A 15264-nucleotide genomic window follows, 5' to 3' on the forward strand; every position below is an offset into this window, starting at 1 on the left:
TGTGTTGGGACTCAACTCTCCCAAAGCGTGCCAATCGCAGCTGCCCTTAAAGAAGTCATTGATGAGTGCCACCCAATACAACTAAGGGCAGTGGATCGCTCGGTGGCTTGCAGACCTGTTACTTCCTACCCCTTCCCCTAATGCCCTTAGACAAGTCTTTGGCTTGGTAAGCATAACGTGTATCTTCGCTTGTCCACTGCTGTCTGCCACCTAGTCGGAAGACACCTGGATATGTTAGACACGGTTTACAGGCGCAGTGACTCGGGAGCTGCCCCCAGCTGTGCCGCTAACTTGCCGGATGACATTTCTCCCTTCTGCGTCTCTGCCCCCTTCTTCGTGGGGTGGAACTGCGCCAGAATCGCTTCCAGGTCCCTCCCATAGGAATGGAGACGCCGGGCAGAAGGAGCCAGAGTGTGCCAGGTGGGGTCCACGTGGCCCGCTCGCGCCCGCGATTTCCTTTCTCCGCCCGCGGGCACGAGGCATTTAATGCCAGGTGGAAGAACAGTGCTGCTTGGCGCAGGAGCTGAAATTTGGCGGCGGTCAGAGGCAGGTTTCGCAATTCTTCGGCTGCGGCTCTTGGCCCCAGGCGCAGCGCCAGGCGCAGGCGCCTGAGGGTGCGTTATTGGAGCCCAGGGCCCGCGGCGTGTGCGCCTGCGCGGGCCTGCAGCTAGCCCGGGAGGGGCGGGGGGCGCTCGGATACGCTGACGTCTAACCGCCCGCGCCCCCCGGCCCTCCGCCTGGCTCCGGGTTGGCCGCCGCCGCGCCCCGCCCCCTCCCTGGGAGGACGCCCGGACGGAACCGATCGCGGCTGGTTTGAGCTGGTGCGTTTCCATGACGACACGCGCGGCGCTATAAGTAGCGGAGCGGCGGCGAGTCGGGCTTTGTCAGTCCCCTCAGCCTCCGCCGCCGCCGCCGTCCCTCTGCCAGCGCTCCGGCGCCACCTCGGGCCGGCGGTTCTCCGCGGGAGGGAGTGAGGCGGCGGGCGGCCGGGCGGGCGGCTGACGGAGGCGGCGGGGACAGCGGCGGGGCGGCCGGCGGCCCTGCGCGCTCGGCGGCGGCGTCTGGTCTCCATGGGGTCTGCCCGCGACGCCCGTGCGCTCTAAGGTGAGAGGGGCGCGTCCGGGCGGTTGGAAGGCCGGGGGAGCGGGGGTGACGGCCACGTGTCCCTGCGCCCAGGCCCGGCCTGAGGCCGGAGCAGCTCCCGCGCCCTGGAGCTGCGAGGACACGTGGTCGCAGAGCCGGCCGCTGGCCCCTGACTTCGGTGAGCCGCTGCGCCCCCGGCCCTGGCGTCCCCGGTGAAGCCGGCCCCCGGCGCGCACGGCGGCCGCCCTCCCGGCTCAGGGCAGCCTGGGCTGGAACGGCCCGGGGTTCATCTCCTCCGAACCACGTCAGTGAGGGTTTCTGAGCCGGAAGCTGTTGAAAAGGGTCGGTCGTTCCTTCAACCGCTGTTTTTTTTTAAAACCCATGTGGCAGTCCGGTAGCAGGTGCAGGAGAGGTAGGAGGCGAGCCGGCGCAGGTCTCCGGGCGCCCATCGCTCGCACTCACTTCTAGAAGGAAGAGACGTGCCATTCCGCCGTGTTGCCCTAGAATTTCCTTTTTTTTTTTTTTTTTCGTTTTAGCTGTTTTTTGTGCTATGTGTACAGAGCGAATGACCCAATATAGAAACCCACTCGGGTCGCTAGAGCTGAGATGAGATAACCTTGTAATAACAACTGGTAATACTCAGCCGGCCATGGCTTAGAGTTGTTTACGGGTCTTTGAATGACTTGGTGAGTCAAGAAAAACCTATATTATTAAGATCCCAGTTCAGGCTTAGGCATAGGAGCCAGTCCCAAGATCTTCCCAAAAAGACCAACTGTGTTTGAAAATCCGAAATAATGGGGGAAAGTGTGGGGAGTAGAACCTCTTAGAAATGTCTAGGGAGGACGAAGAGAATGTGTTGACTTCATTCAAACCTAAAATAGGGCGTAATTTAGTTGACTTGTAAATTTTTCAGTTGCTGTTTGAATTAGTACCTGTCTTTTCTAACGTTACCCAGTTGGCAGTAAAGCATTTCATAGCAGAGAGGTGCTATCTTGTGCTAATCCGAGTCATTTTAAGTAACTTAGCTATACAGAAAGAACACCAAAAGGTGTTCTTGGGTGAAATGTCTCTATATCAAAAGTTATTGAGATGAAGCTTTGAAAGATACAAGAAAGCAAAATACTTAGTAGGGGTGTATTTCAGAGAAACAAAAACGTCCTAAGCTTAAGCCTGAATATTGCCTTAAAAATGTTTAACAAGACTCTAAATAGCCCAGTCTGTCTCCGGTGAGTGTATTTAAATGTTATTATATAGACAAAATGGGTTTGCTGGCAGTTAGTCTCTTCCCTTCCCCTACGCGCGATTTAGGCAACGTAGGAGGTTGACAGTGCCAGCAAGTCACATTAGATCAAGTCTTGCAAGTTCTACCGTGCATGGGTTTGGATTTATGGCAGGCCCGTCCCCCTGGGCCTCTCATAGTGTCCCATGCCAGAGCAGACTGGACCTGAACCATTGCCTGGCCTCTGCCCGTAGGCTGCAGGCACTGAAGCGGGTTGCACAGTGGAAAAGAAGCCCTCCCTGGCAGAAATTAAATAGGTTAAAATCAGTAATCTTAAGATAACTGTCATTGACCAATGTCGCATTTCATGGAGGCCAAGGACAGTGGCTCTGATTGTTAAATGAGCTTTATTTTTGCTTATTCATAAATTATTGTTGGCTTATTTTTGGTATTCATAAAGTTAGTCAAAAATTATTACCAGATGATGATCATTCATAGCTAAGCAAGTATTAGAGTGCCTGTAAGGACAGTTGAGGTTCCCAGAATTGCTCATCTAGTAGGCAGTGCTGGTTTAAGAATACTGATTTCTGATCAGCTACAGCAACTGTAGCACATTATGTTGATTTGAAGATTGCAGTTTTAAAAAACACATGCCTAGCATGAAAATTAGCTCATAAAATTCTCAGGAAACTTAAGAGCACTCAGTAAACTGAGAGCAGTGATGCCTGTTAGTCACTAAACGTTTTCTGTGTAACACTTAGGAGACAGCAAGGTGTGCATATAGCAACTGTGAAAACTGCTGTCATGCTATTTTAAGCTCCTAAAGAGAAACAGATCCTAAATAAAGTAAGCTAACTGTCATGAAACTTCTTCCCTATCAGTGAACTAAGTGCAGGAAAGCTTCTGAAACCTGCATTCAGCATTTTTGACCGGGGGTATTTGAAATGCTTTTTTTGAGGTGGTCAGTACTATATATGGAAGTTCAGTGTGAAAAAAATCTAGTGTTGAATCTGTGGTGTCCTCATTCCATTGAGGTTTATGGGATCACGTGACCTAAACCTAGGAATAATGGGATTCCCAAACCCAGTGAGTGAGGTGTCTGTGGAGGGTAGTCCTGCTGCTTGTGTGTGCTGTCAGTAACTGATCTTCCAATTTAATGTGTTCCGAAGGTGGACAGCAGATTGTGCGTTTGTCAGGACATTTTCACTGCTGCAGCAAGGGCACGCCCATCCTTCAGTGGGACTTGGAATTCCTGGGGAATTGCCTTTGTGAAAAGCTGGCATAATTTCTTTAAATTTCATCTCTTAGTTTCCCTTGTAAGTATTCATGGTTGTTGCAGGTTTATCTCATTAGGAGTTACTAAGTATTGCTAAGACTTCTGAGTAAATTGTCTGCCCTGTTTGCAGTTTGTTGTTTCAGAAAGGTATCAAGGAACCATGAATAACTTTAGTAATGAAGAGTTTGACTGCCATTTCTTGGATGAAGGCTTTACTGCCAAGGACATTCTGGACCAAAAAATTAATGAAGTTTCTTCTTCTGTAAGTGGATGTTAAGTCCTTGCTGGGAGTGCAGCTTTGAGAATGTTGGGTTGGATGGGAAGCTTCAGTGGGGTCTTGCGGAAATGGAAGTGTCTTATTAGGGAATTTAGAATTTAATTGGCTATGCATCGTCCAATAATAATGATATTCATGCCAGGGATTGACTAAATAGAGTAGGATTCATGAGAATGACGGGCGAGAGCAGGGAAGGCTGCGTGTTGGACGTACTGTTCGGCTGCTGATGTGTTTCCTGTTACCGCAGGACGATAAGGATGCCTTCTATGTTGCGGACCTGGGAGACATCCTGAAGAAACATCTGAGATGGTTTAAAGCTCTTCCTCGGGTCACCCCCTTTTATGCAGTCAAATGCAATGATAGCAGAACCATAGTGAAGACCCTAGCTGCCATAGGGACAGGATTTGACTGTGCCAGCAAGGTGAGCAAAAGCCCCAGAACTCACGTGACTGTAATGGCCTCGGTGTTCCCAGTAGGGCAGATCGAAATTGCGTTGCTGGGGCAGGAGGTGCTAGTGAATTGAGTGGGGATGGTGACAGCGTCCCATGTTTTTCTGTTGCTTCCGTGTATTAGCTACATGTCTTGTAACACCTTTTCTTTTTCAGACTGAAATCCAGTTGGTGCAGAGTCTCGGGGTGCCTCCAGAGAGGATTATCTATGCAAATCCTTGTAAACAAGTGTCTCAGATTAAATATGCTGCCAATAATGGAGTCCAGATGATGACTTTTGATAGTGAAGTTGAGTTGATGAAAGTTGCCAGGGCACATCCAAAGGCCAAGTGAGTTACTCCTCCATTTGAGGGCAGGGTCAGATGTGGCATCTGTATAATAATGGCAGACAAACTCAAATTTCCAGTTGTTAGATTTCCATACTTTAGTAAATTATCTGTGTACTGGGTCAGAGACAAAGTAGAAAAAAGCTTAAACCCTCTTGATTAATAAAACCAAATTAGACTCAAACCACAGGGTATCAGAGCCAAGGAGTCTCTGTCTTAATCATGGCTGTAGGTGATCTTCTGTTATGGGAAACTTGATACACTTTTCTTGCTTCTAGGTTGGTTTTGCGGATTGCCACTGATGATTCCAAAGCAGTCTGTCGCCTCAGTGTCAAATTTGGTGCCACACTCAAAACTAGCAGGCTTCTTTTGGAACGGGCGAAAGAGCTAGATATTGATGTCATTGGTGTCAGGTGAGATCTTGGTGATGGCAGAGGTAGAGATTAAGATTAGACAATGCAAGTTTTATAGGTTTTCTCCCACTATGAATAGTTATTTCCAGAAATAGTAAGAAATAGCATATTCTACTTTTTTTGCCCCAGCTTCCATGTGGGAAGTGGTTGTACTGATCCGGAGACCTTTGTGCAGGCCATCTCTGATGCCCGCTGTGTCTTTGACATGGGAGTGAGTATATGTGAACCCCAAGTGGGAGGAGGGGGGCAAGGATGACAGTAATAACTAGTCCCAATTCCAGAATTGACCTTTTGTAGACGTCATCTCATATTACAGACATTTAACCCTATCTGCTGCATGCATTTTTCATGACTTGTTATGAATCTGGCTACTTGATTGACTTAATTTGATTGAATTAACTTTCTTGACTCTAGGCTGAGGTTGGTTTCAACATGTATCTGCTTGATATTGGTGGTGGCTTTCCTGGATCTGAGGATGTAAAGCTTAAATTTGAAGAGGTAATTTTATAACAAAACTATAATCTGTAGCTCTTAGCAAGTTCCTTTTTGGAATATTTCAAAACTTACTAGTTTTAACAGATAGTAAAGGGACTCTACAGACATGAAAATAAATGTCTTGGTGTGGTATTTTGAGTGACTTCTGTGCTATTTAAAATTGTACTTAAGGGACTTCCCTGGTGGCACAGTGGATAAGACTCCGAGCTCCCAATGCAGGGGGCCCGGGTTCGATCCCTGGTCAAGGAACTAGAAGAAGTTAGGCCATTACATGCTACTCATTTATAAAATAAATCCGTATTCTTTTTTGTTAAAATTATGTGAATAGGCAGAATAGAAAGTTTTGTTCTGTTGGCATGTATTTGCTAGATAAAAACATTTAGGCACTTTGTAAGTGGTAATAAACTTGTATCATTGTTTAATAAAATCATACCCATAACATCTTAAAGAGGGTAGAAAGGGTGTCTGGAGGGGAATCAAAATGAAACCACAGGGATGTACAGGCTGGTTTTCAGGGAGATGTTTATCTTTTGCTGTTGTTTGAGGGTAAACCTCTTTACTGATGACTGCTCTCAGTGTTTTTGATGTGTCATGTCACAAAGTGCTGGTCTGTGTGAGTTCCCCTTGATGACCAACTGCTCTTTTCTATCTCACTCTGGTAGATCACCAGTATAATCAACCCGGCGTTGGACAAGTATTTTCCATCAGACTCTGGAGTTAGAATCATAGCTGAGCCAGGCAGATACTATGTTGCGTCAGCTTTCACGCTAGCAGTTAATATCATTGCCAAAAAACGCGTATTAAAGGAACAGACAGGCTCTGATGGTACGTACAAAGGATGAATCATCGCGTGTATAACAAAGTTGGTACATAAAGTGGTAATTGAGACTAATTCTGCTTTTCTAGATGAAGATGAGTCAAGTGAACAGACATTTATGTATTACGTGAATGATGGAGTATATGGCTCCTTCAACTGCATCCTCTACGATCATGCACACGTGAAGCCTCTTCTGCAGAAGGTACCTTCTGAACATGCTGTATACAGCAGTTAAGATGATTGGTCAGAACAAGTGTAATCATGTGTGTTTTTCTCTCTCAAATGTAGAGACCCAAACCAGATGAGAAGTATTATTCATCCAGCATCTGGGGACCGACCTGTGATGGCCTGGATCGCATTGTTGAGCGCTGTAACTTGCCCGAGATGCATGTGGGCGATTGGATGCTCTTTGAAAACATGGGTGCTTACACTGTCGCTGCTGCTTCCACTTTCAATGGATTCCAGAGACCGACCATCTACTATGTGATGTCAGGGCCAACATGGTTAGTGACAGCAGTGTGTGTGTTTATGTTTCCGATAAGAAAATAAAACCTTCCTGGATTTATTATGCTTGCTCTTGTCGAATAAGAAATTGCTTTACCTAGGATTAAATAGTAACAATTTTTTTTAATTGTTTTTCTCTCCGTATTAATGTATGCTTTAGAAATTTTGGAAAATACAATGGAAGGAAAATCCCTTCAATAATAGTGATCTGTATTTTCAGATTTTTAAGGCATAATCATTTTAGAAAAGATCAGGATATTTCTATGCAACTAGAATTTTTTTTTTTAATTTTATTTATTTATTTATTTATGGCTGTGTTGGGTCTTTGTTTCTGTGCGAGGGCTTTCTCTAGTTGCGGCAAGTGGGGGCCACTCTTCATCGCGGTGCGCGGGCCTCTCACTATCGCGGCCTCTCTTGTTGCGGAGCACAGGCTCCAGACGCGCAGGCTCAGTAGTTGTGGTGCACGGGCTTAGTTGCTCCGCGGCATGTGGGATCTTCCCAGACCAGGGCTCGAACCCGTGTCCCCTGCATTGGCAGGCAGATTCTCAACCACTGCGCCACCAGGGAAGCCCCAACTAGAATATTTTAATTAGTGTCTGTGACTTGTGCTTTCCTTGTTACCATAAAGATGGTTCTGAAGAAATGCTTGCTGTAGAGCTACGTTGAATTGCTTCCTGATGACGTAGTAACCAAGGACATAAATAGGCTCATGAATAAGTTATTCTCAGTTTCTCGGTGTGAAATTGCTCAGTGAGGGGTGACTCAGGGTTTCTGAACATGCCACTTCTGTCTCTTTCAGGCAACTGATGCAGCAAATCCAGAACCACGACTTCCCACCCGGAGTAGAGGAGCAGGATGTTGGCACTCTGCCTGTGTCCTGTGCTTGGGAGAGTGGAATGAAACGGCACCCAGCAGCCTGTGCTTCAGCTCGTATTAATGTGTAGATACCATTCTTGTAGCTGTTAACTGCGAGTTTAGCTTGATTTAAGGGTTTGGGGGGGACCACTTAACTTAATTACTGCTAGTTTTGGATGTCTATGTGAATAGGGTTGGCACAGATGCAGCAATGTGGAAGACTAGGCGATGGGGTCACACTTATCTGTGTTCCTATGGAAACTATTTGAATATTTGTTTTATATGGATTTTTATTCACTTTTCAAACATGCTACTAAAGCGTGCCCCTCAACTGCTGAGCAAGCATTTGTAGCTTGTGCATTGGCAGAATGGGCCAGAAGCTTAGTGTTGTGACCTGTTTTAAAGTAAATAAAGTATCTTGAAATAATTAGGCACTGGGAAATTTTTACAGTGTGTCCATTCCAAATGGCTCACCTTGAGTGTGTTTTACAGGTGGGGAATTGATGTTTTTTTCCCATAGGCTGAGAAAAGTGCCCCAGAGGACTAAGGAGTTGACAGGTTTTTAATATTTTGAAGATCCATGGAATGCCTTTTTCCTGTTTGACGTTTTTATTTCAAGTCCACAAGTCCTGTAGGAAGTTTGCTGTGGATTCTCAGAAAGAATAGTGAGTGGGTCTAGCCCCATGTGCGGTGGAAGGAAAAGGAGGGGCGAGACAGTGGGCAGTCTCTGCTGTTAACGGCTCAGTCCACCCTGGATGCGACTGTGAGCTTGGAGTGCCCAGAGCCCCTTGTTAACTAGCCGGCTTGTGGTGAGCAGGGCTGGTGCCCAGGCCCTCTGAACCCTGCCTCCAGAGGCTAGACACAGGCCCTCCCCATCTTGACTTCACTAGTTGCATAGTTACAACTAGTTAGGAATGTAGCACAGCTTTTGGCAGTTGTTACACGTGTTGTAGATCTTTACCTTTCCGACTTTGGCCTTTTATATTCTCTTACTCAACTTGTACCCCCATTCCTCAGAAAAGGTTGGCAGGCTCTCATACTAAATTTCCAAAATGGGAATTGTGAATTCCTGCTGTAGCACAGGGAGGAGGGAGGAAAGGAAGGCCATGTAAAAGCCAGGTGTCACCTTAGTAACTGCCACTTGTCTGCACCAGACACTGCAGACGGCATTGAGTGTCTCACCAGCTTCTTTAGAGGGACACGGGGAGACAGCATGTGGTACAGATGGGAATGCTGCAGCTTCTTGCATCTCAGGGACTAAATTAAGTGCTTCTGCTGATGCTGTTAGTACGTTTACCAAGGGGTTGAGGGGAGTGACTTGTGTTTCTAAAAAGCCACCTTCCCCCAAGACCTGAGTTCCACCTGGACACAGCACATTGCTGTGATCGCTGACGTCACATCTTGGCTGCTTAGCCAGACCAGGGCTTGGCTTGTCACCAGCCCTGGTGTCCCTTCCTGGACCTGAGGACATTGCTTTATTGCTGGACTCCTGAATAAGACTTCTCAGGAGCCACAGAGACAATAGGTCTGACTGGAGTCTGGGCAGAATAGAGGAAAGAACACTTAAATGGACTGTCTGTCCCGCTTCCTGTGAGCACATCCTTTTCTGGGCCCTCAGTCTGCCCACTGCTAATGTTCAAAATAAAGGAATTGGTGTTCTGTATGGATTAAGTGCCAAGAAATGCAAGCTAGATGCCATGCCTAGGATTTTGGGAAATCAGATCTACCTTCAGAAGTAAGGAATAACAAGATGCCCTAGTGACAGCACTGAGCTTGGATTGAAAAGAGGAGAGGTTTTCCACTCAAAAAGTATGCAGTACTGAGGGCTTGGGAACTGCTCTTCTCTCAGCCTGTTTAGGTAAAAGTGCAGTCCAACCAACTGGCCAGTGCTGGTGGGGGCAGAAGTAGCCCCAGGTAGTCCCATGGTGCCCACACAACAGCCTCTGAACCTGGCTCTTGACAGCTTGGTGAAGCCACTTGTGAGCCCTGCAGCCTGTATGGTGACACGGCCCGGGCTGGGCCAAATGACTTGCGGCGAGTTTGGCAAAAGGATGGAGATCTCAGACGGCTGGGCGTGTGTCGGTCATCACTGTCCTCCAGGACCCTCTAAGTTCTAGTTTGCAGTGTTCACTTACCTATGTCCATTATAGATGGTACTGTCTGGTCATTCATAGAAATGACATTTCTAGACCTTGATTTGAAGTGAATATAGCTCTGGCCTCCACCAAGGCAGTGGGTGACTCTTCCTCCTGAGGGTGTTGGAGTCTCCACGCAGGCTGCCGTGGGAGGGGCTACTGCTCCAAGGTAAAGGAAGTGGTTTCCAAGCCTGGCAGGCCCTGCATTTGAATCACTTGGGGAGCGTCTCAAAATGCAGATTGCCGGGCCCACCCCAGGACTGGGGACAGGGAGTGTGGGGCAACGGGTAACCACCTGGGCAAAGTAAAATGTCACTGATGCTCCTTACACCACAGTAAATCCCAGATGAAGGTTCTCATTGTGACAGGTTAGGCCACAAATCTATAAGAAGAAAACATTTGAAGTCAGAAATGCAAGGGGCAAATGGGAAAACTAACACACATGGAAGGGGCCAATTTTCTTTGTGTTAAAAGAGCTCCAATAAATCCATAAAAAAGAAACAATTCAATAGAAAGTGGGCAAGCCATGAACTTAGGTTCACAGAAAAGAAAAAACTTTGAACTTGAACAAACTTTAAAACTTAAGTGCATATTAAAAATATGAGAATCTATCACCTGTCAAGTTTGGCGAAGGTAGAAGAGTGCCCTGGCTTGCTGGGTAAGCAGGCTGGCTCGCCCAAGGCAGATGGGAAAGTGAGAATAAGAATAATCTCTCTGGAGGGAATTTGGCAATATCAAAAATAATCCACATTTTCTTTGCCCCAACAAGTCTACTTGTAAGAATTTTCTGACAAGTCAGCTTACAAGGCTTTTCATCGTGACAGTGTCTGTACAGCACAGATTAGAAACAACCGTATGCTCATCAAGAGGGTACTTGCTGAGATCACTGAACACACGGCTGCTTAAAGACGCATAGCCCTGCAGGAGCTGGTGGGGGACGAGCTCCACGCTGGAGAAAGAGCGGGGTGAGGAGCACCGTGCAGTGAGCTATTCCCTGTGCGAAAAGCAAGCCAAACTTGGTGTGCATGCGCGTACCTGCACACGCACGGAGACTTCTGAAAGAACTGACAAGAAACCTAGCAGGAGGATGGAGGCCTGAGGAGGGGAGTGGAGACCGACTTCGTACGCACTTTTACACGTGTCTATTGCTGATCTTAAAGGAATCAAATGAAATGTGCCTCCTGGGTGAGGAAGGAGAGTCCCAGAGAAAAAGTCCTCAGTCGTGTAACTCCCACGTGCACGAGCGGCTGAACCAGGGCCAGCGGGCTGGGCCGGGGCCAGGGCCTCTCTGCAGCTCTGCAGGGCTGGCGGGGCTGGCTCGCGCCCACCCAGCTCCTGAGGCTGCCGGAAGCGGCCGAGTCATCGGGGCAGAGTACTCACCCCCAACCTCTGCCCCGCAGCCCCGTCACTGCCCGGGTGGGGCCATCTGCCCTGTCAGGGCGCAGTCACCCGGGGACAGGGTCAGAGCCTGAACCTGCACCTGGACCCGTCCGCACCCAGGGCCAGGCCACTGTCCACGCCTTCCACAGCCGTCTCTAGCCTCCTGGCTGAGCAGCCTTCGTGCTGCCTCGCAGGTGGCCCGCTGGCCCACGCAGGCCTCACTCAGCCTGTCTTCTGTAGCCCTGTGCTCCCCACGGCCCACGGTGACCCCTACGATGGTCACCTTGCGTCTCTGTGCAGACTCCATCCTTGTTAGGTTTTCCCAGGTTACTCTACCTGCCGGCTGGTCAGGCTGTATTTTATGTGACAACCCTATCAACCAGGCTTCCGAGTCCCGGGTGCCAGGAGCCCGGCCTCAGCTTCTGTGTGCTGTGTGGCCCACGGAAAATCAGGTGCTCCGCCGGGCCTCAGGCTCCTCATCTGTCAAATGGGACAGAGACAGAAAGCTCCTATACGAAGCTGGCCCAAGAGGCTCCGAACCCAGGCTGGGGGATCCGCGCTCCCAGGCCCGGACGGCCCTCCCGGATACGCCCACCAGGGGGCAGCAGCACCTCGCGCTTGAGACTCCTCGGCCCGTCTGACGCTGCGACCAAGTGGGCAGGTCCTTCAGTCCCTCAGCAAACGATGGCGGAGGCCTGACTGTGACAGGAGGGCTGTGGGGACTGGAGCGTGGCCTGGCTCAGGGGGAGATCCAAGGGCAGCCACACCTGGGCAGCTAGGCTTTGAGGCTCCAGACAGCTTGTCCGGGACCAGGCTGCTCCCCCGGAAAATCTTCCCGAGCCCCACAGGCGGAGACTCCCCCAGCCCAGCCCTCACCCCCTGCCTCACACGCAGGGAACAGCTGGGGGTCCCCACGGCCTGCGTTCTGTGCCCCCTGCCTGTCCGGAGTGGGTGATGCCCCCAGCCTGGGCTCCTGAAGTACCCACACCACACTTGGTGACCTGGCCAGCCACCCCTCAGGCGCCCCCTGGGCACACCGCTCGTGCCCGTGCCCCGCCCGGGCCATGCGGCCAGGCTCACCCTCTTCCCCCCCAACCCCGCTGAAGCGTGTGGGTGGCGTGGGAAGCAGGGGGCACTGCTCTCACACCCCACCCACTGACCAGCCCTTGAGACCTAAGTCCAGGTCCTGCTTATCCCCACACATCGGTGCCCGGGCACCTAAGGCTGCTGGTGTTGCCCCTCCCCATCTTCGCCTGGCCCGGGGCCATACTCTTCCCACAGCAGGGGCCGCCCCACCCTGGACGCCTGGTCCCAGCCCTGGCTCTGGCGCCCCCTTCTGGAGGAGCCAGGAACCATCTGCAGCCCTCGCTCCGAGCTGGAGGGGCAGAGAGAGGGGCAGATCCTGGCCCACGGGCATCCTTGACCTCCCCCAAGGCTCTGCAGCCTGTCGCTCTGCCAGCTGACCTGCGAGATCAAGGTCAGCACCCTTGGCTCTCTGGGCCCCTGCTTTAATGTGCCCAGGGTCACGTGGCTTGTCAGTGGCCAGGCTGAGACTTGTACCTCTGCCTCTGTGTCTGAGGCCCACTGGGTGCAGTTCCAGCCTGTGGGGTGGACCCCACGCTGACTCTTCGTTTGTTCACTCACTCATTCTGAGCCTCTAATTTTTTTTTTCCCCCTTGTTTTTGGCCCTGCCACACGGCTTGAGGGATTCTCAGTTCCCCGACCAGGGATCGAACCCGGGCCGCCGCAGTGGAAGCCTGGAATCCTAACCACTAGGCCCCCAGGGAACTCCCTAATTCTAAGCCTGGCCTGTACCAGCTCTGGGGAGGGGAAAGGGGAAGGCGACCAGAAGGAAGTGAATTATGAGGTCAATACAAAGAAAGCAGCGCTGTGGGTGAGGGGAGCATGGGGGCTGTAGGGAGTATCTGGGGAGGGGTGGGGACGGCTTTCTGGAGGAAGGGACGTTTGCATGGCATCTTGGGAAAGGCAGGTGTGTGGGCGCGCATGAAGTTCACGGAGGCCATTTCAGCCCGAGCTGGGGACAGGAGTAGGGTGGGTGCCCTACTGTGAAAGCCGACTGGGCCAGCTGAGAGCCAGGGCCAGGGGGCTCGGGTCCCGCTCCCACCCACCTGGAAGGAGCTGCAGGGCTGCCACCCAACGCAGCCTTGCACACGTCCCCAGAAGCCACTCACCTGCTGATACGGGCCCAGGCCAGACGCGCCGGGAGTCTGGTGCCAAGTCTCTGCACGGGTCGGGCCTGGGTGTGTGTCTATGACGCTGCCTTGTAGGGCAGACACACCCCCCAAACTAGATGCCTGAGTCCCACCAAGCCCTGCCTGCAGAGACCACACCACCTGCCCCTCCACACACACACACACACACACGGTGAAAGGGGCGCTGTCTGGGGGGTAAGACAATCGGACTAGTTCTGATTCTGCCACTGAGTTCCTGGGACCTGAGGGGCATGGCCGGTTGCTAGCGGAGCCCCCGGAGTGAGTGACGGGCCTGTGGGTTGTCCCTGCCCTTCCCTGGGCCGGTTTCCTCATCGCCTAAGGCACCACCCTGGCCCCCAGATCCACATCTTCCACATTCGGGTGGAAGCGCTTGGGATGGTCATTTTAGGTCAACTTGCCTGGGTCGTGGGTGTCCTGACAGTTGGTTAAACATTATTCTGGGTGTGTCTGTGAGGGCGTTTCTGGGGGAGATGAACATCTGACTTAGCGGACTGAGTAAAGCAGAATGCCCCCCCTCCCGCCCCCGGCAATGTGAGCCGCCTCATCCAGAGGGCTGACTAGACAGAAGGCTGAAGTGAGCAGGGAGATTTCGTCCTCTGCCTGCCGGTCTTGGGCTGGGATGTCGGTCTCCTGCCTTCAGATCCAGACTGGAACTAATGCCATCGGCTCTCCTGGGTCTCCAGCTGGTAGATCTTGGGTTCGTTCAGCCCCCATAATCTTATGAGCCAATTCCTTGCAATGAATCTTTCTCTCTTTCTCCCCCCGCCCCACTCCAGTATACATGTGTGCATACAGAGGGAGACACCCCCTTTGCTCTGTTTCTGGGGCGAACCCTGTTACAGTGGTCATTCCCATCTGTGCCTCATTCCTGGGCAATGTCCCCTGTTAGTAGCACTGCAGCGCTCCCCGCCTCCCCTCAACAGGCAACAAGCACTACTGATTTAGCCTTGGCCAGTTCTCCTTACATTTTGTAAAATACAAGCCCCTCTCTGGGAGGGGAGATTCCTCCATGCCGGGCAGAGTTGGCAAAGCACCATCCTGCTTCTCTGTAGCAAGCTGGGTCCACCCCCGGGTCACCTGGCCTCCCCCTCCCACCCCCCTCCCCCTGGCGCCGCCCACGACGGTCCAGCCTCGGGCAGTGCCACTGGCTGGAAAGTCACTTGCAGAAGGGCTCACTGTTTCTATTCAGAGGCATGGAGTGGTGAAAGGTATTAAGATTTCTAAAATCCTGACCGCCTGCTGTGGGTCAGGCTCTGAGCTACGCGCTCGGCCCACTTACCTTGATCCCGTCTCCCCGCTGCACGGCTTCCACAGGTGAGACTCAGCGAGGTCGCGTGGCCCATGGGTGGATGTGCCAGACACTGGAACCAGAACCCCAATCCTGTTCACCCTTCCCGGCGCCATGCCCTCTGGGGGGAGGGGGCCCTCATCAGCTGGGTGCATCCTGACTGGCCAGTCATGGTCACCTCACACTCCTGGCCAAGGCACTGAGAAGTGGTGGGCAGGAAGGACAGGAGAATTTTGGAAAGTTCTCCTCCCCTTTAAGGAAGAACAGAAGACAGGCTGCTTCTCGTCCTGCCTGTGGAAGGCTCCCGTGTCAGCTGCACTGCCCTGCACGGAGACAGCCCTGCGGGGACCCCAAGGATTCAAGTGCGAGGACAGAAGCTGCCTGTGAAGCCAGGGGCAGGGAGGTGGGGAGGCGGAAGGAACCTGGACATCCTTAGCGACGCCCCCCAGCTGCTGCATTAGTCTCGGCACATGGTGTAAACATCCTTATGGTTGAAGGCCCCTCTGCTGGGTT

General features: G+C 51.5%; 1 protein-coding gene across 1 annotated transcript; it reads left to right on the forward strand.

The window, feature by feature from the left end:
- The first annotated feature begins 805 nt into the window (after positions 1-805).
- ODC1 (ornithine decarboxylase 1) lies at positions 806-8141 on the forward strand. The gene is made up of 12 exons (XM_082425910.1): positions 806-1104; positions 3472-3618; positions 3709-3840; positions 4103-4276; positions 4461-4633; positions 4909-5043; positions 5173-5254; positions 5458-5541; positions 6201-6363; positions 6445-6557; positions 6644-6858; positions 7659-8141. Exons 3-12 carry the CDS (start codon positions 3739-3741, stop codon positions 7801-7803), a joined length of 1386 nt encoding a protein of 461 aa, XP_082282036.1. The 5' UTR covers positions 806-1104; positions 3472-3618; positions 3709-3738; the 3' UTR covers positions 7804-8141.
- Positions 8142-15264: the final 7123 nt, after the last annotated feature.

This window comes from Balaenoptera physalus, assembly GCF_965194825.1.
Source record: "Balaenoptera physalus genome assembly, chromosome: 15".
Lineage (NCBI taxonomy): Eukaryota > Metazoa > Chordata > Mammalia > Artiodactyla > Balaenopteridae > Balaenoptera > Balaenoptera physalus.